The 21,725-nt window shown below is 43.7% G+C and overlaps 1 protein-coding gene across 4 annotated transcripts in view; it reads right to left on the bottom strand.

The window, feature by feature from the left end:
- The window catches only part of itsn1 (intersectin 1 (SH3 domain protein)), a 48,122-nt gene that overhangs the window by 9,467 nt on the left and 16,930 nt on the right, over positions 1 to 21,725 (bottom strand). Inside the window, exons 11-32 of one of the 4 annotated variants that reach the window (XM_005741544.1) lie at positions 21,129 to 21,223; positions 20,605 to 20,744; positions 20,251 to 20,373; positions 19,792 to 19,941; positions 18,554 to 18,694; positions 18,343 to 18,430; positions 17,668 to 17,807; positions 16,003 to 16,086; positions 11,442 to 11,578; positions 10,922 to 11,199; positions 9,975 to 10,144; positions 9,754 to 9,768; positions 8,241 to 8,488; positions 7,954 to 8,128; positions 7,787 to 7,873; positions 7,549 to 7,706; positions 7,274 to 7,353; positions 7,019 to 7,191; positions 6,883 to 6,928; positions 6,496 to 6,617; positions 6,112 to 6,235; positions 5,424 to 5,618 (exon numbers count right to left, since the gene is read on the bottom strand). In XM_005741544.1, the coding sequence (XP_005741601.1) occupies positions 5,424 to 5,618; positions 6,112 to 6,235; positions 6,496 to 6,617; positions 6,883 to 6,928; positions 7,019 to 7,191; positions 7,274 to 7,353; positions 7,549 to 7,706; positions 7,787 to 7,873; positions 7,954 to 8,128; positions 8,241 to 8,488; positions 9,754 to 9,768; positions 9,975 to 10,144; positions 10,922 to 11,199; positions 11,442 to 11,578; positions 16,003 to 16,086; positions 17,668 to 17,807; positions 18,343 to 18,430; positions 18,554 to 18,694; positions 19,792 to 19,941; positions 20,251 to 20,373; positions 20,605 to 20,744; positions 21,129 to 21,223 (2,969 nt within the window). The remainder of the gene's footprint in view (positions 1 to 5,423; positions 5,619 to 6,111; positions 6,236 to 6,495; positions 6,618 to 6,882; positions 6,929 to 7,018; positions 7,192 to 7,273; positions 7,354 to 7,548; positions 7,707 to 7,786; positions 7,874 to 7,953; positions 8,129 to 8,240; positions 8,489 to 9,753; positions 9,769 to 9,974; positions 10,145 to 10,921; positions 11,200 to 11,441; positions 11,579 to 16,002; positions 16,087 to 17,667; positions 17,808 to 18,342; positions 18,431 to 18,553; positions 18,695 to 19,791; positions 19,942 to 20,250; positions 20,374 to 20,604; positions 20,745 to 21,128; positions 21,224 to 21,725) is intronic. The other 3 variants (XM_013912998.1, XM_013912999.1, XM_013913000.1) reach the window with 3 other exon arrangements.

Genomic DNA, 21,725 nt, shown 5'->3' with positions numbered 1-21,725 from the left:
ATTATTCCAGAGTGTAAATCATGGGGTTGGAAACCTTTAAGATACAGGAACAACAAAGCCAAGGGAATGAAATGAAATATTTGTATTATTAAAAGACAGGTGTTACTCGCTGTGTGTGTGTTTGTGTGTGTGTGAGAAAGAATGAGTAACAAGGCCAGTCGCTGCAGTCTGTCTCAGAGCGTTTAATCATCAGGAGCAGTCAGATTCACCACCAAAATAAAATCCTGGCTATTTCTCTTTATCAGCTCTGTGCTAGCATTCTGTACATTTCATTCACCAGCATCACCTTCTTCTTCTCCTTTTTTAATACTTTATGAATCTGTTTGATCATTCGCGCTTTACTTTCACTCACTCATTAACACCGACAGAGTGCAGTCTGGTTACATTTGGCTTGGCTGTTAATTCACTCATTCATTTATTCACTCATTCATCAGATTACTATTTATATTTATACGAAGCATCGCCATTACCATTCATCAGATTATGTAAAGAGCATACACAGATTTATCTCTTTGAACACGCCGGACCAGATCAGAGCCAGGCTTCAGCGTCTTTGAGCTGCAGCGCAAACTAACCCGCAGCGCTGCAAAGTGATGAGGACAGAATGACAACGGGCAGACGTGGAGCGCGGCTCTGGTCCGGACGGGTCTCTGATCTCATGTAAAACTCTGACTGAAAGAAGTCTCGACCATCGGTTACCAAACTTCCCCTCGGACCCCGAAAACAAGCAGCTGTTATTAAAAAAACAGAAAAGAAAAAAAAAAAGCTCCCAAAAGAAACCAGATTTGTTAAAACATCAACGGTCTGGACTCATGAACCAATCAGAGAGCTTTAGCTCCAACACTGACACACTGAGGAGCCAATGGGATCCAAGCAGGGTAATTATAACAATAACAATAATTATAATGACTGTATTGCTCATTGTATAAAAAGTTGCGTAGTTTAACAATCATTTCTTTCATTATTTCTTTCTGAGGGTAAACATTAAAATCCCAATACTGTCATCAACAAACTGAAATAAAAATCTAATATGGCAACCCCTATTCTCTTAATACTAGTCTGTTGCTATGCCAACAAACAGAGGGGAAGGCGGGGCGAGGCCGGAGGTCTCTGCGTTCGTTTCTGTAATGTCCTCTGACGATGCTAACTTGGTAAAATGACACGAGGAGAACGATGCTTTCAGGAGGTAATTATTGAGATAACGACGTTTTAGCGGAACAACCGTGGCTCGTGTGTGATGCCCAGGAAAAAACACGGCGGGCTGTGGGAAATAAAGCCACAGGAAGGCAGCTTCGGCTGCTCCTGTGCATTGGAGCAGACGATTTGCTTTTTAATGCTCGGTGAAAATGTGGCAAGTCTGCGGAGCCCCTGAAGCCACTGAAGAGACAAAATCTTGTCCGCACAAGTTTTCACGTGTGTGATTTCAATGTGATCAAACCAAAACCTGATTATCAGAGTTGTGTGAGTGAAGCTGCACACTCGAGACACGCAACTGAATTTATAGCAAACGATCCACACGCGATAAATAACTCATAAGTTTAAATTGCGCGCACAAGATTCTCCCATACAGATGACATTTATTGTTGTTGGTATATTTCAATAAAAACAGTTTGCTGAGGTTACTCCTCGTAGGCTTTCAAACAGTTAAGAGCTGAAGTGCAAAGTAACTCATTGTGAAAGATAAATATTGTGTTCACAAAAGATTCAAATATCCCACAAGCACGAGGTAAAGTATTTAAACGCTGTGAGACTCCAGGAGCTCCGTACACTTCACTTTCCCTTCCTTAACTCTGATTTATTTTTGTAATGATGGTGCAGTCGGGAAAACGGGAAGCAAAACTTTAAAATCAGCTGTTTTTCACATAAAGTATGGTTGACATTAAGCTAACAGACTTTGGTGCAATGCAGTGGGACAAATATGCTTCTATAAATTTAAAATAATGCTAATTTGTGACATTAAACATCAGCTAAACGACTGTTGGAGGAATATTTGTAGTTTTCTGACTGAGAAAATGAGATGATATCTGTAAATATGAGGCCACTCGAAACGATCACACCAGATTTTGGAGGTTTAATCTGGAGTTTCACTCACGAGGTTACGAGATTATTTTAACGCGGAGGCTGAATTTCAAACTGCTCTTTTAACTGGAATGACTGAAAGATACAAGCCTTTTTTTTTTAGCTAAAAGCCCCGCCCCTCTGTGTGTCATATCAGTTTTCCTCATTTTCCTCATATATATGACATCCCATCATCATCGTAGCAACAGACAAAACAGTAAACATGTAAACAAAAACAACGGAACAAACATTTAAAGTTAATACATATTCATATGTTAAACTACAACGGATAAAAACGTGTGTCTGTGTGTGTGTGTGTGTCTGTGTGTGTGTGTGTGTCTGTGTGTGTTAGCTAAGCAGCACGGCTTTTTTTTTTTTTAAATTCCAGCTGCTCGCTTCCTTTTATGCCTCCTTCCCTACACAAAGTGAAAGGAGGGCAAACTAGCAGAAGGAAGCAGCAGCGAGGATTGAAACTTGGCCTGTAACTGCTGCTGGGACGCATCTCAATACTGCCTCGCTTCCTCTCCTCTCCCGTCTCCTTTAGAGCAGGGGAAGGGAAGGAAGGAGACGAGGAAACAGGAAGCTGGAAGGCGTCTTTGGCGTTGAGGAGAGAAGAGTTAAAGACTCTGACATTGAGACTTGTCCTCCAGCAGATAGTGGGTCTTTCTGTGAAGCTGTGGGAGGGGGAGGGGTTAGTGAGGGAGGTGGAGACAGCGTTTCTGACTGACAGGCTTTGGAACCAATGGGAGCGAAGTTAAAAAATAATTTAGAAAGAGGAATGAGGAGGGAGGATGAGCTGAGCGACTGATTCTAATGAGAGTCTCCCATAAAGCCACAAAACGACCCACTATCCACTTTACCACGCTAGCACGGTGTGTGTGTGTGTGTGTGTGTTTACAGTCACTGTGATCCAGTCAAAAACATGTTCATCAGTCCAGTCTTGGATAAAAGGAGATCAATAGTCTCCTCCTTTCTCCCTTCCCTCCTTATCTAAGCATCTCGGAACGGATAAAACAGGAAGAGAAGAAGAAGAAGAAGAAGAAGAAGAAGAGGAAGAAGAGTTTAAGAGGAGGAGAGGAGTCCTGACTACTGATCTCCCTCCTGCTGAACAGTGCTGTGTGCAGCCAGAGCCTCAGATAAACAGAGTTTGGCCAAGTCCAGTCAGAGATCTCGCCAGCAGAGGGCGCTTTAACGTTACAGTCTGTTTGTCTGTCTGTCTGTCTCTCTCTCTCTCTCTCTCTGGCTTCTACTGGTGGAGAGTCGCCATTTCCGGGTCATGTGACCTCTTGCTGCTGTCCCATTGGTTGAGTGGCCTAGTGGGCGTGGCCTAGTGGGTCTCTTTGAGGGCTTTGAGGAGAGGGGGGTTCTGGGTAATGATATGATCCTAGAGAGAGGACGACAACAACAAACATCAACAAAAACAACTAAACAAAACAACAACAAGAACAACAGCAACAACAACCAGTCGGGCCGCTAGGTGGGTGGAGCGTGCAGCAAGGCGGAGAGTGTGGAGGCGTGGTCTAACCCAGCATAGAAACAGAGGAGCTACAGCGGGCAGCGAGGCGAGTCGGCAGGAGGTCGTTTGGTTTGTGTAACGTTTTAAAGACCAGCCATAATCCCCACTACTGCAATCATTTAGAAATACTGTCATCACTGTATTTATTATTGTTCGTTTTTATTTTCAAATAGAAGAAAGAACCAGAAAATTCACAGATTTCTATTAAAAACTGGACACAGACTCTTGGTTTGTGTTATATGTGGACCTGTCACACTTACATGTGCAGTAAACAGTAACCAGCAGCTTAACGGATGAACCTTTTCTCTCTATAAAATTCACATTTACAGAGATCAGAGTTTAAAAAATGTAATTATTTTATTTTCGCTCTTCAACACCGACCACAGGAATCGGTGACGGTTTTTACTGTTTTCATTTGAAGCCACAGTAAATTTAATTTTGGATTTCTAAACATGAAATTCTGAATTTTGAGTGCTGAGGTTGTGTTACGGTTCGAAGCTGTAACTGATCCAAATACTCAGTCAGGAAAACAGGATTTTATAAACTTGTTATTATTAACTTCTAGTTCATATGTAGATGTATGCAGCTCATCCAAAAAGTCCAGTCGTTGTGTTGCCCCATGTGGCTTCACTGTAGGTGGCAGTAAGTTGTGGATAAGTTGTGGCTCAAACAAGCACAAAAAACCTGATTTAGCCGACCTTCGTTAGTGAAGGCTCTTTAAGTTTTTGACTTAGACCAGTTAGATTTTTTTCTCTAGCTTAAATATCTCACCCTCCCCACACACAGATGTGTTTTTCCCCTAAAAGAAACACCCGGGGTGGGTGGCTGGGAACAAGATTTACATTAAACTCAGATTTTAAAAATCAATCCAACAGTAAGAAATATTCTTCTCCTGCTCTTGTTGTCATTTGATATGTGCAACACACATGTGCACAGGTATATGATACATGTGTTGGTTGTTTGTAGACGATGAAAGTGAAACGACTGTGAAACAGACTGTTATGAATCTTATAATAATAAAAACTTAATGGATCAACAAGGAAAACAGATAAAAATCACTTTAATTGTTGACGTATCGCGGTTCGCTTTGACCATCATCGATCCCTGGCACCATTATGCATACTGGGATAGAGCGGGGCTAAAATTTGATGAGTATTTGATGGTTTTTATATTGTTTTGGTTTTTTACCATTACCAAAGTGACTTTTCGTTACTTTACATCAGCTCTGCTCTACTCAAGTTCAACAGGTTCAGTCTGCTCAGTTGGCTCGATCCAAGGATCAATATTAAGGAGAAATGCTGGTTTTTGTTTCGTTTTTTTATCTATGTGGTTTGACCTAAACTTCGGTCCACCACTAGTCCACGAGCCTCACTTTGAGAACCCTGCCTGTACACAGACACAGTCTGTTTACCGCCAACATCTCTCTGCTCCGCTCTAGAAACTCTACGTCTATGGTGGATCATGCTGAAGGGACACATGCAGGGAAGAGGGGACACTTGCACACTAATACATGCAAATACACACACACACGCATGCATGCACATACGAACACACACACACACACACCACCCAGAGGTGGTGTATGACTGGGAGGTTATCAAAGAGGCCCAAAGGAGTGTCAAGGTGAAAGGTGAGAGGTCAAATCAGCCCGGGGAGGTCAATCACAGACTGAGAGAGGGACAGCATCTCCACACCTGGCTCTGGGCTGTGTGTGTGTGCAGAGAGTGTGTGTGTGGGAGAGTTCGTTTTAGTGTGTTACACTACTTTGTATTCACATTGGGAGTCGGTTAGTACGTCTGTATATGTTCCACGCAGGAAGTGTGTGTGTGTGTGTGTTTGTGGTACTCACACTGCGTGCTTGGGTCAGTATCTGTGGTGAGTTTGACGTAGTTGCTAGGAAACAGACCCTCTCTCCCATTGAGCTCTCCTTTCCACCAATCACAGTCGTCTTTGTTGAGCACTGTGATCACCTGACCCTTCTGGAAGGCCAGCTCGTCGTCGTTCTGCGCCACGTAGTCGTACATGCCGATCACCTGACACAGAGCTTCAGGACCAGAGACGGGGAACAGGGACAGATTATTAGTGTCCGGGTCTTTCTGGATTCTTCACGTTCTGACACTCAATAATTATTAACGGCATCAAGTCTGCTGAACTGTGTCTCTTTAAGTCCATTTGGTTGCACACAAAAGCTGCAAGATTGGCTGCATCCAAAATACAAACTACCCGACAATACCAATTATTTTACTCTACCTTTGGTCAAAAACAAAAACTCTGGTATATTAAACTTCAAACTAGGCACAAATACCATGAACGCTTCAGGAAACTGAGGTCTGGGGTCCCATAGACTTGTATACAAGCTGAATCCTTTTACAGCCACAGGAGTTGCCCCCTGCTGGCCAGTAGAGAGAATGCAAAGCCTTTTTAAAAAAGGTGCACCTCTTCTTCTTCAGCACGTTTCACAATGGACTGAAGGGCCTCTGTAGGTGTTGTGGTAAAGTGTGTGGATTTTTCTGTGTGTTCTTTGTGTGTGGATGTACCTGTGCTGGCAGGGGCCAGTTTAGGAGGTGTGGGCTCTGTGGGCGTCGTCTTGCTGGTGCTGGGACTCAGCAACTTCACATAATTGGCTGGAAACCAACCAATCTGGCGCTTTTTCCCTCGAGCCTGGACCAATAAAATCAAAGGATGCCATCAGTCACAAACCAATATGTAAAACACATTATGTACTTATTGACAAAATACAGCAGGTAATTCCTTTAGCTTTGTTCTGTAAATAAAATGATACAGATAAAAAAAATCCTCAGTTATCTGGTGAATATTTGTGTCTCATTTAATCCATGTCAGCGTTTCCCATCATACCTATCCTTCTCTACCTCATTACACTGTGTCAGGCAGAGATTAAGTGACGGTTGTGTCTTGTGTACCTGGAGCTCGCCCTCCCACCAGCCCCCTGGGTTCTTCTTCCTGATGAGGATGAGCTGTCCTGGGGCTAAAGTCAGCTGCTCTGCTCCTGTAGCATTGTAGGGGGCGATCACCTGAGCGATCTCTGAACAGGAACAGGAAGAAGATGATGAGGGTTTTTATTTTTTTCTTCTTTTAGTCTCTGACACCTGGTCTATGTGAGTTTTATTTTGAAGGTTTAAATCAGACAAGTTCTCTTCCACATGGCTTTAACTTCAACTGGCACAACAAGGACAACGAAGAGTGAATTGAGATATTTACTGGTCAGTTTGACACTTTTATTAAGGAAACTCAGTTTGGTATTCTGAGGAAAACAGGAAAAGTGCATTTTGGTAACATTACAGGCCTACCTGGTTTCTTCCCAAGGCTTCCCGTCTTCCCTGCTGTTCCCAGTGACTGTGGGCAAAGATTCAGAGTCACAGTGATTAGAAATATTTACCTGAAGATCTTCTATTCTTCCCCGAATTTGTTCAAAATGAGCTTCACCTCTGATGTGGAGTCCCGTGGTTTGACGTAGTTGGATGGAAAGACTCCAGTCTTTCCTCCGACCATCCCCGTCCACCAATCGCCTTCTTTCCTCGTCACCACGACGATGTCCCCTTGCTGGAAACTCAGGTCCCCCTGTTCATTGCTCTCGTAGGTGTACATGGCCACGTATTCTGTATGAAAGCATGCAGACAGAGTGAGCGACGAGAAGCTCGCTGACGTTTCAGCAAACTCGCCCACATTTGCGTTCGTTACCTTCACCCGACTCTGAAGGCTTTGTTGGGGAGGGGGAGGGGCGTTTTCCATTGGGCGGGCTTTCCGATGCTCCTGTTTCACTGGGAGAGACAAAGAGATAAGAAAAAAAATCATTAAATACATGAAATAATTCTTCTTTTTTTTATGTGAGCAAAGTCAGCAGGTCCCCTTGTACTTTGGGTGTCTTGCCCACTTTAAGCGCCCAGTGTCACAACATAACAGCTTGTTTAAACTGTGCTTTGTGTCAGGAAAAACCTCGAAGCTTTTTGACGTACTTAGTGTTTTTGCTGCGTGCTGCTGTTGCTGGAACACCAGGGGGAGCCGTCATGGTGGCGGAGATGAGCTTCACGTAACTTTTGGGGAACCAGCCTCTTTGTCCGGTCTGCAGTTCACCCAACCACCACATGTCCTGCTGCTCCAACACTGTTATTATCTGCATCAAATAAAAAGTTCAGTTATTACAATTAAAACGCAACAAAAAGAGAAAGAAATTAGTAATCAGGAGATCTCTACCTCGTTTTTGTTGAAGTTTAGGTGGTTCTCCTTCTTGGCTCTCCAGGGATACAAGGCCTGAGCCTGAAGACCCTCGACCTTCTCTCCCTGAGAGACACAGACAATCACAGCCGTTACTCTCAGCAGAAAGAGATGCAAAACCAGAGAAATGTTGTTTCTGTCGTTACCTGTCCCAGTACGGGAGACGGAGAGGAACCCGTCGTCATGGTGGCGGGAGTGAAGGCAGAGCGTTGCCGCAGCTGTGCCGAGGGAACGCTCAGAGATGGATTTTGACTGGCCGAAGAGGTGGGCCACGCGTCCCAGCCCTCGCTGTCTGATTGGCTGGTTGTGTTTGAGGGCCAGCTGGAAATATTGCAAGCATGCATATTAATGTGATGTGACTGACGTGTCTGTGGGTCAGTAACGGACAAACAAATCGTCAAATGTCAGCGAATCGGACTTTAATGGCACTTACGTTGTGCTGAAGTCCGCCCAGTTGCTGTTAGAAGAGGACGTGGTGGAGGAGGCGGTGTGTCCTGGGGCGGGAGGGGGCGTAGTCATCGGCTGCTGGGTTGAGGAGGTTGTGGCTGAGACTGTGGAGCGCAGCGTGATTGGCGCTTCACTGTCAGGTATACGCTCTGCATAATTGGCAGGAAACCAACCGGTCCGTCCTCTGAGCTCACCCCCCAGCCAACCGGGCTCACCTGTTTGCGACTCATCGACCTATCAGAGCACAGGGACAGGATTAGGACAGCTCTCATGGCACGCAAGGGATAGAGATGCACGTGTCATGTTCATGGTGGGAGTGGCGCAAACAATAACAACGGTGGAAACGGCAGCAGCTGATCAGATCCTGATTAGTGGACAAATGATGCAAAAAACAAGACGAGGCGCAAAAAGTCCCACGACTCTGCCCGAAAACAACACCTGATTTAAATTTGGCTCCTAAGCATCCTTGTGCAGCTCTGACATTAGGATATCCTCAAACAGAGCAGTGCACCATGGGCAGGCATGTATTTTAACATACAGACAGACAGAACAGGTTTACTGCTACGGTGGCCTTGAGGTGGCTTTTTAACAGGTAAACCATAGCTGAAAACCACAATTAACTACATCTGTAAATCTTAGGATATTTGCCATAAATATAAGAAAAAAACCACAGAGCCATTAACAAAGTATTCCTGTATTAAATACAGATGAAAAATTGAATCCATGCAGGTTTTAGCAGCTAAACTAAATCTTTTTTGACTTCTTGGCCACACCAGCACAGTCTTTGCTCACTCACAGTCCTACGTCTCAGATTCGGCTCCCTCTACCAGAATGTATTAAATTTGCTGCTGTACTGAAACACGTGAGGATGCAGTTGGTAGAAACAAGCTCCTAGTGACCAATCTAAAGGTAGGAGGAGTGCTAGAAGCTTTACAGAGATGCACAAGGAGACAATGTCAAATTGGGCAAAAATAAAACAAGTATGAGTTTTTTTTTAATGCACTTTATAAATTTGAAACCTCCATTTTAAACAGTAACCCCCCTGTTCCTCATGGTCCCAACCCCAATCTGTCAGAAACGACACTGCAATACGTAACATCTCACTGAAATGTGGCTACAAGCTAAAAAGTATATTTCCTCTGTTTTCCCTCCTTAAAATGGTGACAGGGAAGTGGGACGGAATAATGTGATATGTTTACATGAAAAATGGAAAACTGCAAGCTGGGATATTTTATTTGTTTAGTTTAATTATGTGGGAATTAAAATAGCCTCTGTGCTGTAGTCACCAGTCTTTGGCTGATAGTTAAGCACACTCACAGGTTTCCACACTAACTAAAAATAGCACGACATTACAGATCTGACTGCAATAACAAACAAAAACCACAAACATTCATCCACTGAAAATGAATGAACATGGAGGCGACATGAGATGAAAGCGTTTCTGGCTTGTGATTGGTGGAGGCACATCACTGGGCGGGTGGGGGGGGGCAAGAACTTACCCATTCCCCCTTCACCTTCAGTTTGCACAGCAGAGGAGAGAGGAAAACGTTAATACACACACCGCACAGCCACACACACACCCTTCAGAGAGAATAAACACAAACAAATACAACACAGGCAATAAGACACGTGTGTGGAAGTCCTTTACGTGACCATCACTGACTGTAGTGAGCTTAGCTGAATTCATCTGAGAGAGCAGCTTTTTCTGCAAACTACATACCATAATAACATCTCCGGGAGTGATACTGATCTCATCATGGCTACGAGCGTCGAACGGATACAGAGCCCTGTAGTACACCACCTTCACCGGCTGCTGCTGCTGCTGGTCGAAGGCGCTGGCTGAAGCCTTCTGGTCAAATAAACTGGGACCGGGAGCTTTTTCCACTGTGACTAAGCAGAAAAATAAAACTATTAGTAAGAGAGAATAGATCACTGCTGAGCAAATGAAAAGGCTTTATAGTGAAGCACTTCCTGCTAGACAGGAATTAGGTCTTTAGCACTAAATTCAGAGTTCAGTGTGTTTATGTGCGCTCGTTTCTCTCCTGAAATATAAAAGAAGCTTTTCTGCTTTTTTAAAAACACCTACCAGAGCACACAGGTTTTTTGAATGATTAAGTCAATGGGTTGTTGATGTCACAGTCTCAAAGGGCTAAAAAGAAATTCGTCATCCCAGAGCCGAGTTGTCAGAAGTGGCAAAAGCCGCAGTTCCTGTAGCTGCCACTTGAGGCTGACTCCAAAATTGAGTCTCTTCTCATACAGTGTAAATTTAAAATACCCCAAATCAGCTGTGAAGATGTCGTGTTTATAGAAAACCCAGCTTGCGTGTCTATGGATAGTTTCCGCTTACATAACAACCGCGTGTGACATACAGGTGGATACGGACACCTGCCAGGTGTCATCTCAGTTAACTCAAGCAGAGGAACTGAACCTCCACACTGTGAGTTTGGTGTTTGTGTCATTTTGGAACATTTTTAACTGAATTATGTGACAGTTATGGGACATGCTGAGGTCTGAGCTCCAGTTTGAAGTCAGTGAAATAGTGACATTTTATTTGCATGTTACGCATTATTTAGCAGACATCTGTCATCCTCCTACATGAATACAAAAAAGGATTTCACATAAGCAACACGCCGGTGGCCAAAACACTAAATGCACATGTTAACACACCTGCTGACGCCCAGGGGTCAGCCGGCTGGCTGAAAAGCTTGTTTAGTTTGTCCTGCATTTCCTTCTTGCCTCTTCCCTCATCCTCCTTCTCTTCTGTCGATCCTGCTCCCTTCCTGACCTCTTGCTCCTCCTCCATCCCTCTCCTTTTCCTCTCCTCCTCTTCCTGCGTCACTCTGTTTAGCCATGCGTGTGATGCAGGAACGGAGGCGGGGCTTGGAGCTTGTGGAGCAGAGCCTCCTGCTTCCTCCTTCCAGGCGGCACCTTCCTCTGACGACAACCTGTGAAATAAGATCATTAAAACAAGTTTTAAAACTCTGATTTTGGGGCAAGTTCAGCGAAACTTTCCAGCAGTTTTTCAACTGGATTTGGGAAGCAATTCCACAAATACAATTTTAACCACTCAAATTAAAGTTAATTTGTATAATGCTTCAAAACAACCACAGAAAAAATGGCCCAGATGGCTGCTGAGTGACTGACTTTTGCATTTTCTGGTACTGCATCCTCTCCACTTGACTCTTACCTGCCCTCCTGCAGCTCAGCGGACTTCCTCTCGCTCGGGGTGTGTATGTGAGACTGTGTGTGTGTCTGTGTGTGTGTGTCTCCCTCCAGTTCCTTCTGTTTCTGTCTCTGCTGCCGGGTGTGGATCTCCCTCAGCTCCTGCAAAGCATCACGGGATACAGGAAGGAACAAGCGATGAGGAGGAAGTGGGGTCACAGGGCTGGTTGCTAAGGGCGTCCAACGACAACAAACAAGAACACCAACACCGGCAGTAGCAGCACGTTTGTATTAGTCAGGTGAGCGAGGCAAGCTCCGCCCCTTTACTTTGGTAGTCTTGTTAGTTTGTTCTAAAACGGACGAGGCAGGACGCTAAACTGAAGCCTTCTGTTTGGGAAGTCTCATTTCTTTTAACCAGTCACTGCACTCGAACTAGAACATCACATGTCACAGAGAACCTGAAGACACTGACGTCGGCGCTTACGGCTTTCTGAGCTGATGTGCAATGGAAGGCACAGATCATCCAACTATTCATGAAAGGCTTTTTGTGGAGCGATGGCGGCTGCTGCTTTTGATCATGACCATAAACAGATTTGATCCAAAGTTTAGGATGTCATGCATTACCTTTATATCTACACCTGGCAGCGTCTCTCCTCGAGACTCAGTGTAAGTCACTCAGAACAGCCAAGTGACAGAAAGGTTAACAAGGCAATGGTTACCATGACGTCACCTATCGACTAGTGACACATCGATCACCAATCGTTACACTTTGGATAATCCTCATTCCACTAAAAATGTATTAAGTGGAATTAATGTTTTATTCAGTAAGACTGCAGGTGAGTGCCTGAGTCTAGAAACTTCCAGAGGAAAGTGTTTACAGAGGAAAGTCAGGGCAGAGCAGACGTTTCCCTGACCTCTAGGAGAGAATTATTTCTGTTTACACAGCAACCACACCCTGCAAATTCAATCAGAATCTGAAAGGCTCAGCTGATGGGAAAGAAAAGGCTCCCTCTGTATGATCTGTATATATAGAGATACAGTGACACATCATAAAAGTGTCCTCAGTTTGTGTTCTTGAGGGTTCTTTCTCGTGGAGTTTCCCTTTATTCAGTTCAAGCTAGTTTTGAACTTCCTCTGTGAATTTATCAGGATGTTCTGATGCTGCAGACTTAACACAAATAAGTGAAGGTGTGAAATAGGCTCAATATATTTCATCGCAACTAAAAATGCACTCACTTTACACCACTGTGTAACAGTTATTACACAACAAGGAAGTGAGGCAAGGAACATTTGTCCTTATAGAATCCTGTTTTATTGTTACTGCTCAGGTGACATTATTTTATCTCCACTGCTTCTCTGATTTTCCTGGAACAAGCCTTTGAATGCACATACTGTTCATCACCTATGAGTGTGATGCTGATGTTGTGAAGGGAGCGCAGAGTGTGAAAGAGAAGCTGTCGATTTAATGATCACAGCTGAAAAGATAAGACTGCCGATACGAGTGGTAGAAATTACTTCTTAAGTTCAGGTGTTTCAGGCACGTCCCCACCTCTCTTCTTAAAGGACCACGAGGTATCCAAGAATAGCGTCTCTGCTCTGCCCCAGAATCAGATAGGCCGTAAAAAGGAGATGGTGGTGATGTGGGGGACCAGCCGCCTGCACTCAAGTCCCTGCAACTTGTGTTTCTGTCCGAGTATGATTAAAAAACAAACTTTTCTATATGTTATCAGTACGTGGGAAGGGATGTGACTTGGAAACAGACCCGGCCTGTAATAGAGGGCTCTGGTCATGGTGGTGGGGCGGAGCTTGCACGGCGCACAGTATGTTCGTGGGATGGGTTAGAGGTCCAAAAAAAAAAATGTATGGGAGGGAGGGGGATTGAAGGGAAGTGAAGGGATGCAACTGTGGAAGGGTGAGGGGCAGTTCTGTGTAGTCATGACAACCAGCTGTGCCATTAGAACACACTCTGTTACTATAACAACAACACAAGGCAGCTGTCGTGTTTCAGCCAAACAACCGATGTGAGGAAACCTCCAGAAACGAGCAATCGAGAGACACAACGAGCCGAACTACAAACGTGAAGACAGAAACCTCCACATCACCTCAAACAGGAAGTGGAGGATACACGAAACAACAGAGACCACACACACACACACATACATACACACATATAAAAACACAAACGTTTGTCCAGATCAGGTCTAGTTTATTGCCACATTAGGCTGGTTAACTTCTAGTACCTTCTACGTGTCTGGCTGAAACATAATTTGGTAGCACGCAGGCTTTAGGATTACAGTATAGCATCTGTAATCTAGTAAATCCCAGCATAGCAACAGCATAAAGTCATCTAAAGTAATATACCTGCTGTAGTGAAGGGACATTTCACCATAATTTATCATCATGGATACACACATTTCACCCGGTGTGTAGCGCTCTCTAGTCTATATTGTCTTGGTGGGAGTTGCATAGTTACAATCATCATCTACGCATTAATCTACAGGTGTTTACTTTCTGTTTTGTTTTTTATATTATTATAATCAAGAAGTTATATCAAAAAAACTAGTTAGTGAGAGCAAGGACATCCAGATTCAAAGACCCATGACAGGCATGACCCAGTGATGTGTGCCTGTGTGAGGATTGTCCGTCCTGTAGGTTAGCTAATTGAGGAAATCTACATAGTTTACTGCTGACTGCGTCCACCAAGCCGGCAGGTGTAGTAAGAAATTCTGTCAGGGCTGGGGGCACAACAGGCCTCAAGGGCCGGTGTCCTGCATCAAGATGTGTCCTTGATCCAACAAAGCTGATTTAAATGGCTAAATTACTTGAAGTTCTCCGGAGGCCTGGTAATGAACTAATCCTTTGATTCAGGTGTGGCTGACCCAGGGTGAGATCTAAACCTGCAGGTTTTTGCTTTTCAAAAGGTGAGTTTCATTTAGTTTCATTTTATTAAAGAGTCATCGATCATCTCCAAAAACGGCGCAACTCAGACCAACTTTGATTCTGGGCTGAACTGTTCCTTTAACTACAGCAGCACAGCTAGCCAGCTGGATCAGTAGTGAGCCAACACCAGCCTAACAGAACAAAAGATCAGAGGCAAAGATAGAGAGGATGACAAATTTAGGGTGAAGAGAAGAAGAGACAGAAAGGAAGAAGAAGAGTGATGAGGAAAAGAAGGAAGAAGAAGAGCAAAGAATGGCGACAGGAGGAGGGGCGTGATGGGAGGCTGGTTTGTTTCATGGACCTTTATAACGTGGTCTAGCCGAGTCAGACACACTCTGACAGCTGACACACACTCCTGCAGCTGCCCCTGCTCCTGGTGCTGAAACACATACGCATATATGTACACACACACACGCACACAGTTCAAAACACAGACACACACAATATTTGTCAGTAGTTTTCTTTGTTGGTTTTTTTCTGTACACACCAAGTCATTTTTGTTGGGGTTAGTCCCTGTAACCTCATGCTCTTGTCACATGACCAGTTAATTTCAATATTAGGTGGATCAGTCTGATTCTTCTGAGACACTAAAGGAAAAGCAGGCTTGCACAATGTGGCCTTGACTCATGAAGGGAGGCTCTCGTGAGTCACTGCAATGACTAATGTGCTGTTAGTTTCATCAGAGGTAAAACGCTGGCCGCCTCTAATTGTCACCTTGCTTTGGATCATAAGTAAGAGTTTTAGTAAGTAAGCTTGCTCAAACCGGTTTTACCCATTTTAATTTCTGCTTTGCCTTTAAAACAAACGTACGCTCGATAAATATGTTTTTTACTGCAGGCATGATCACTTAATCAGAAATAGATGAACAAAAAAATAAACATTATTCTCATGTATATCCAGATTACTCATCATGTGAAGAATCTTTAGAGATGTCAAAAAATCCTGCATTTAAAAAAAGTCTTAAAATGAATTAAAGCTACCAGCAGGATGTTAATGTCACCTTCGAGTCTTTAACTCGGCATTAACAGCAGCAGCAAACATTCGTGCTGACGTTTCCGTCTCCGACTCAGAATTGTTACAACCTCATTAAAGCCTTTGTCGTTTCCTGTGTCAGTCGTGTCCTGCTGCTTCATCAGTGCATCTACAGAGCCGGGATCAATAGCGAGTGGTGCACTCCTCCTTGTTAGAGGCTCTCCTGACTTTGACGTGTGAGATTAGCAATAAACAGCACACAGACTACATCGGTGCGTCACAGCTCGACAATTACAAGACCTCGACTGGCCGCGGTACATCTCTCTGGCTGGCAGGGACAGCACAGTGCAGTACAAGCGATGCACTGAAATGTTACCACAAATCAGACCAGAAGTCTGGTTTGTTGGTGTTAAGGACAGCAAAGCCTTCTAAAGTGACTAAAACACTTCAAGCCTGCAGGTTAGTATTCTCACAAGAGGGTGTACAGTGTTTTAGTTCAAATCATTCCTCTGATAATCTGCCAAATCAGGTCCAATCAAAATGCAGAACCCACTCCTTCTTCCAGATTTTGCCATTAATGGCTTAGTGTTAACTGCAGAATTTGATATTGTTTTATATTAGAGTATGTCCCAGCTGCAGTACCACCCCAGTCCAGCAGTGGCAGTGTGCTCTACCTGTCTCCCTCTCTGTTCCTCCTGAAGCTGGCGTCGCAGGGCATCTATCCTGGCACAGTGGTTGGCATAGAACTCACACAGAGACTGGCATGGGAAAGGGAGCAAAAGGCCAGTATAGGAAATAAAATAAAAGAGTAGAAAATATAGAAGGAAGGGTTTATTATGTGGAATAAACAAAGAGTAAAACAGGGAGAAAATGAATGCAAGAAATACAGGTGGAAGAAACGGGAACAAAATATAGACGAGGACAGCCAATAGAAGCAGAAAAGGCAGAAGGTGCATTGTGCCGGATGAGGCACAGCAGAGTGACAAGAGAAGATTTCAGGGAGAGGAAGTGGCGTAGAAAGGAAGGTGGAGGGAAGGATAGTCAAATATCGATTATGTCTCAGTGGCCTCTGCCTCTGTTTGCAAAGAATAACACCACTCGGAGACGGCTGCGTGTTCCTCTGCAGAGAAATGGTTACATACGCCGCTTATGCGTTTGCTCCTATGCTGCTAGGCTTTACCCAATCACTGCATCGTGGTTTTTACACTGAATCCAACTGAGAGTCAACTTTATTAGATTAGCTGCAAGAAAATCAGTTTACTGTGGTCTGTTTAGTCTCTGCTATCCTCCCTTTCTTCTCATTCTCCTCCTTGTTTAAGCAGACTGTTTCTCCCCTCTCTGACCTGTCTCGCTGTCCGGGGTAAATCCAGAGGAAATAAATAAGAAACGGGGACAAAAGGTGCTCTGGGACACGTAAACAGACTGCAGTGATCCAATTCCAGAGGAATAAAATCTTCATCTCTCTGTAGTAAACTGTGTGAAAGCTACGCGAAGCAGCTGGACTCAGTGTTCCTGCGTACACTCTCCAAAAACACGCCAATCAGTGTTAACACTGAAAACAACAGCAACATGAACACAAACAGAGCAGCAGTCAGGTATAAATAGAACATCAGTAAACATGGAAACTGTGACAAACCAAGCTGTGAGGATGTGGTCATGAGGGATGGACAGGACGTGATTCAGTCAGAAAAACAGCTACTGCGTTAGAAATTACTTTGTTTGCATTTATCTGGACAGAAAACATGCAGCTACTTCACATCTACGTTACAAGGAAATAAAATATGCTTCTCAGCACCAAAATTTGATTTTATTTACTCTTATAATCAACAGATTTAATAATGTTAGGTCTATTTAAATAGAATAGGCAGTTTTAACAGAGATATATATAAGGTGAATTGGAAAAAGCACGTTAATATCCTCACACTTGTGTGAAAACACCAATGGAGCGCAGCTTCCAAACAAAAATGAACAACAACAAGACAAATATCACAGTGTGCATCAAACGTCTCATTGTAACATAGTATTAGATTCACATCTGTTATTTTTATGCTTCTTTTTATGTTAAACTCTTTTAATTTATTAGGCAAACCACATAATACTGTGACCTGGCATTTCCTGGCTGGGTTTTTCCTGTGGGGTAATGACACGCGTGAGCACAACTGTTATACATTTTAGTATATTTTATGCTAGAATAAGTGAACCATGATATTAAATAATGGTTAAAATGTCTTTTACGTTGTCTCTTTTGGGGATGCCAACACGTACACAGGAAAAACCCTGCCCAGTATGTTTGTGGCTTTCCTGTCCTGCATAGTGTTGTTGATCATTTGTCTCTTTACCTTCAGCTGAGTGTTGAAAGCGTCTATTTCTAGCAGTTTGGCCCTCGTCTCTTTCTCCACAGCATCAAGCTGCTCTCTGAGCTGCTGTCTGCTCATCTCTTTCTGCTCGACAGCCTTCTGCAGGGACGAAAGACTATCACCTAAGTACACACACACAGACAGCATGAGACAGCAGCAAGTTAATAAATCAAAGTTTCCAAGCTACGCAGTAATTAGCAGAACAGACAGTTAACAAGGTAAAACGTACGCACTCCTAATCCCTTTTTAAAATTGTAATATCTGAAACAAAACATTTACTTTGAACGTTTTTATCAGAAACAAAATATGGCATCACAACCAAGGTTAAAACATTTACCTTAAACTAAAAAACATTTGAGTTAACTAAAATGAAGATAAAAGCGCCACCCCTCAGCCTCCGAGTAGACCCACCTATGGTATCAGTTTCAAAATCGCGCCGTTATCGCGTTCACAAACTACAAACTTCCATAAGCCTTTTGCGACTGAGGGATAAAAACGCAACTGAAACAAGAAAATCTCCTCTGGAAACTGAAACTAAACTGAATTAAAAAGTGGGGAAATAAAGAAATTAAAAATCGTAGCGACGAAATTTCAGCTGTTCCACAACAAGAACGAATGATAATGTTTGCATGTGAGCCGAGTGTCTGCGGTACTCACGGTGCAGACTGTTCTGCTGAACCTGTTTCAGCTGCTCGTTCAGACTCTGCTTATCAGGAATGAGCCTCCCCAACCACTGCTGGGAGTCCTGCACGCAGCCAGAAAGACCAGCAGAAAGGGTTAACACGTACACAGTAATGAGCCGGTCGTCAGTGGGGTCAGAACTGTATTCTTTTATTCATTAGCTGCTGGTTTTGTTTGCTTGGCACACCTGCAGCTGTTGTTGCAAAAGCGTGATTTCAGTGATGCGCGTCTCTCGGGTCTGGTTCGTCTGCTCCACCTCTTTCCTCTGATTCGACAGACGAAACCGAACATCCTTCAGTTTACCCTCCAACTGGCTCTTCTTGTCATTCTGGAGGAACAACAGACAGAATAGATCACATTTAATACTTAAAAACAGTGAAATCCAAACTCGAGTCATGTTGATGGAAGATAAAATCTTTAATTTAGCTTTTTCTGTTGTGGAAAAAGAAAAAAGGTCTGGATTAGCTGCTCTAATCTGTGTGGATTCATGTTTGACCCCACGTTTCAGCCACTTTTCACAGATTTATTTTCATCTTCTATTCATCACTTGCTGAGTTTGATTCTTCATCAGAAGAGACCCTTTAGCCTCATGAAAAACACGCCTCCACTTTACCAAATATCTCCTCAGGGCAGAAGAATGAGATGACACTTAACCTTAATCCTGTATCTTTATTAGCAGTGATTAGTTTGATTTAATGAAAACATCAGTTCATAAATGCTGAAGTTTCCATCTTTTTCTTCCAAATTAGAACACTGAAAGGAAAAAAGTAGAATCACAACTTTCTATCGTCACATTATCAGCTGTGTCTGACCTACTGACACTAACAGTCTGACAAAGAGGCAGGACAGTGATCAACCAGCAGCAGTCTGATGGTTTCGTGCAACGACGATTCTGAGAGTCAGTTACTTACTATAGATGGCAGACAGTTGGTGTCGTAAACCACCGCCTCTGTTCAAAGATGGTCGTTCACAGTGGACATAGATGCTTCTATGAACAGAGGCGGTGGCACCAACTGTCTGCCATCTATAATCCAGTTCTGAGATCCCTTCCCAGACGCCTTAACGCCCACTCACACCCTGGGCCATCTAACCTCAGGAAATCACATGACAGGGTGGGGCCAGGTTTCACAACGAGCTCACCAGAAACTCTGGCTGATTGTGACCCACGCCCAGTTTCCCACCTTGGCTCATGTGATTAGAGGATCATCAGGGGGTCCTTTTGTCCCTCTTTGGGGGGAAACTCCCACTGGGTTTAAATCTGGGACTCTCCACCATTTGACCTTAGAACTGAAGAAGCTTCTTGAATGAGAGGTGAAACGTCTTCAAGCAACTTCAAGTCCAGACGCTTTTCTTTCCAAGCTCCTTAGACTATGATGACCTGGATGACTGAGAACCTTCACAGACATACTGAGTATTTTTGATTACCAGAGCCTCCAGCTCAAACTCCAGCGTCTTCTTCCTGGCTTTGAGCAGAACTATGCTCTCCTGCTCTCGGTTTCTCTGAGTCAGAAGCTCCTGCCGCCGCTGACGCTCCCACTCCAGCTGACGCTGGCGCTCTAACTCTCTCTTAGCGGCCTGCCACACAGACACAGAAAGTTCTGTTTACGCTCAGGACGCAGTTTTATAAAGAAACTGCACAACAACACAAAAGACTGGAGGTTAAACATTATATACATATAGTACATCATACACTTGATTACACATGACTAGTTATCTGGTGCAGCGGTGTGAATCAGGCTCTTTGCTGTGAGTGATTTAAAGAGGGGGGGGGGGTTGGTGTGCGCTTGTCTGCAGCACTAATTACAAGTTTGCAGCAGTTACGCTTCAGCCCAGCTTTGGCTCTTTAATTAAGATGCAGATGTTCCCTCTGTCTCTCTATCATACCTCTCTCCTCTCTATCTCTTTGCGCCTCTCTTCTTCTCTCTGCCTCTCCAGCTCTCTCTGCTTCTCCAGCTGTTTTTCTAGTTCCTGTTGCCGTCTCCTCTCGTGCTCCAGACGCTCACGCTCCTGAAGCACAAACGTAGAGAAATGAGCTGGCAGAACAAACAAACCGGTATTTGTCACGCGTCACCCCGATGCGTTTCCGTATCCTCCAAGTTTCAAGAGTTGAATTAAATAATTTACTGACGCAGGAGATTGTAGCCAGAACTTTGAAAGCGCTGTTTATTTTACGGCCTCATAAAGAAGCCTTAAACCATGAGCAAATCAAATGTGCAGTGCACAGTGAGAAGAGCAAACCTTTCTCTCCTGCTCCTCCCTCTCCAGGGCAGCCAGCCTCTCCTGCTCTTTCCTCTGTTGCTCCTGCAGGGCCTGACGTCTCTTCTCCAACTCCAGATTCCCTCGCTCAAAGTTTTCCCTCTTCTTATCCTCAAATGTCACTGCAGGGAGACAAAGAGGACGTTTATGAAGTGGGCTATGATAGATGGTTTGTAAATTATTTAATTGAAACTGCTAGAACCATTTTAGATGAGAGGAAGAAGCTTGAAAACAGAGCCGACTACACAAGCACGGTTAGGTTCTGTCAGCATAATGAACACTGTGGCCACAAAAAGGTCAAAAAGAAAAACACAGGGATGTTTATGTAAATGCTTTTGAATTTAAACACAGATGCTGCATAATATTAGTTTATTACAAAATTACTGAAGGTTGCAGAAGCCAAAATAAGTCAATGATGTCTAAACGTCAGTAGCAGCTCAGGGTGAATCTAATTCCACTTTGACCAGTAATAAAACAGCGTGTACTCGCTGGTTAGGACGAATCACCTGGTAATTTCTTATCTTGGCTGGTCTCCGTCTCCTCCTCCATCTCCTCCTGGACGCTTTTCTGGTCCGACTGAACGCTGTCGCTGCGCACACGCCTTTCACACACAGGGACGAACAACGACCGATCAGATCTTTCAACCTTTATCATTTAAAATAAGCAATGCCGCACAAAACAATAATCGAGTATTGCATCTTTGCATTTAGCATGTAACAAGTGGTCAGCTGTAGGGGCACTGAAGGAAAAGAACTATTAAAGATCGAGGGGGAAATGCCAGAAACAAATATAAAATGTTTTAATTAAAGTCATAAATTTCAGAGTAATAAAAAACAAACCTGCAAGACTTTTTTTTTTCAGTGCAGGGATTGCAACACTTCACTTTGTAATGCTGAATCAGAATAAAACTCACATATTTGATCACCTGACATCATTAACTCCAAAGAAACCTTTTTGAAAATGAGAGCAAAGTTAATACTGACTGTCTATTTTTACTATTATGTGGTTATTATATGATTGTAAGGTCCCTGCACACAGACTCCAGCTGCACACAGAGACCAGTGTGGTTAGTTCAGGTCGAAGGAAAACTCATCGTCTGCCTT

The sequence above is a fragment of the Pundamilia nyererei genome, unplaced genomic scaffold, assembly GCF_000239375.1.
Source record: "Pundamilia nyererei isolate P.nyererei 1_Seehausen unplaced genomic scaffold, PunNye1.0 scaffold00111, whole genome shotgun sequence".
Lineage (NCBI taxonomy): Eukaryota > Metazoa > Chordata > Actinopteri > Cichliformes > Cichlidae > Pundamilia > Pundamilia nyererei.
This window is presented reverse-complemented; position numbering and strand designations above follow the sequence as displayed.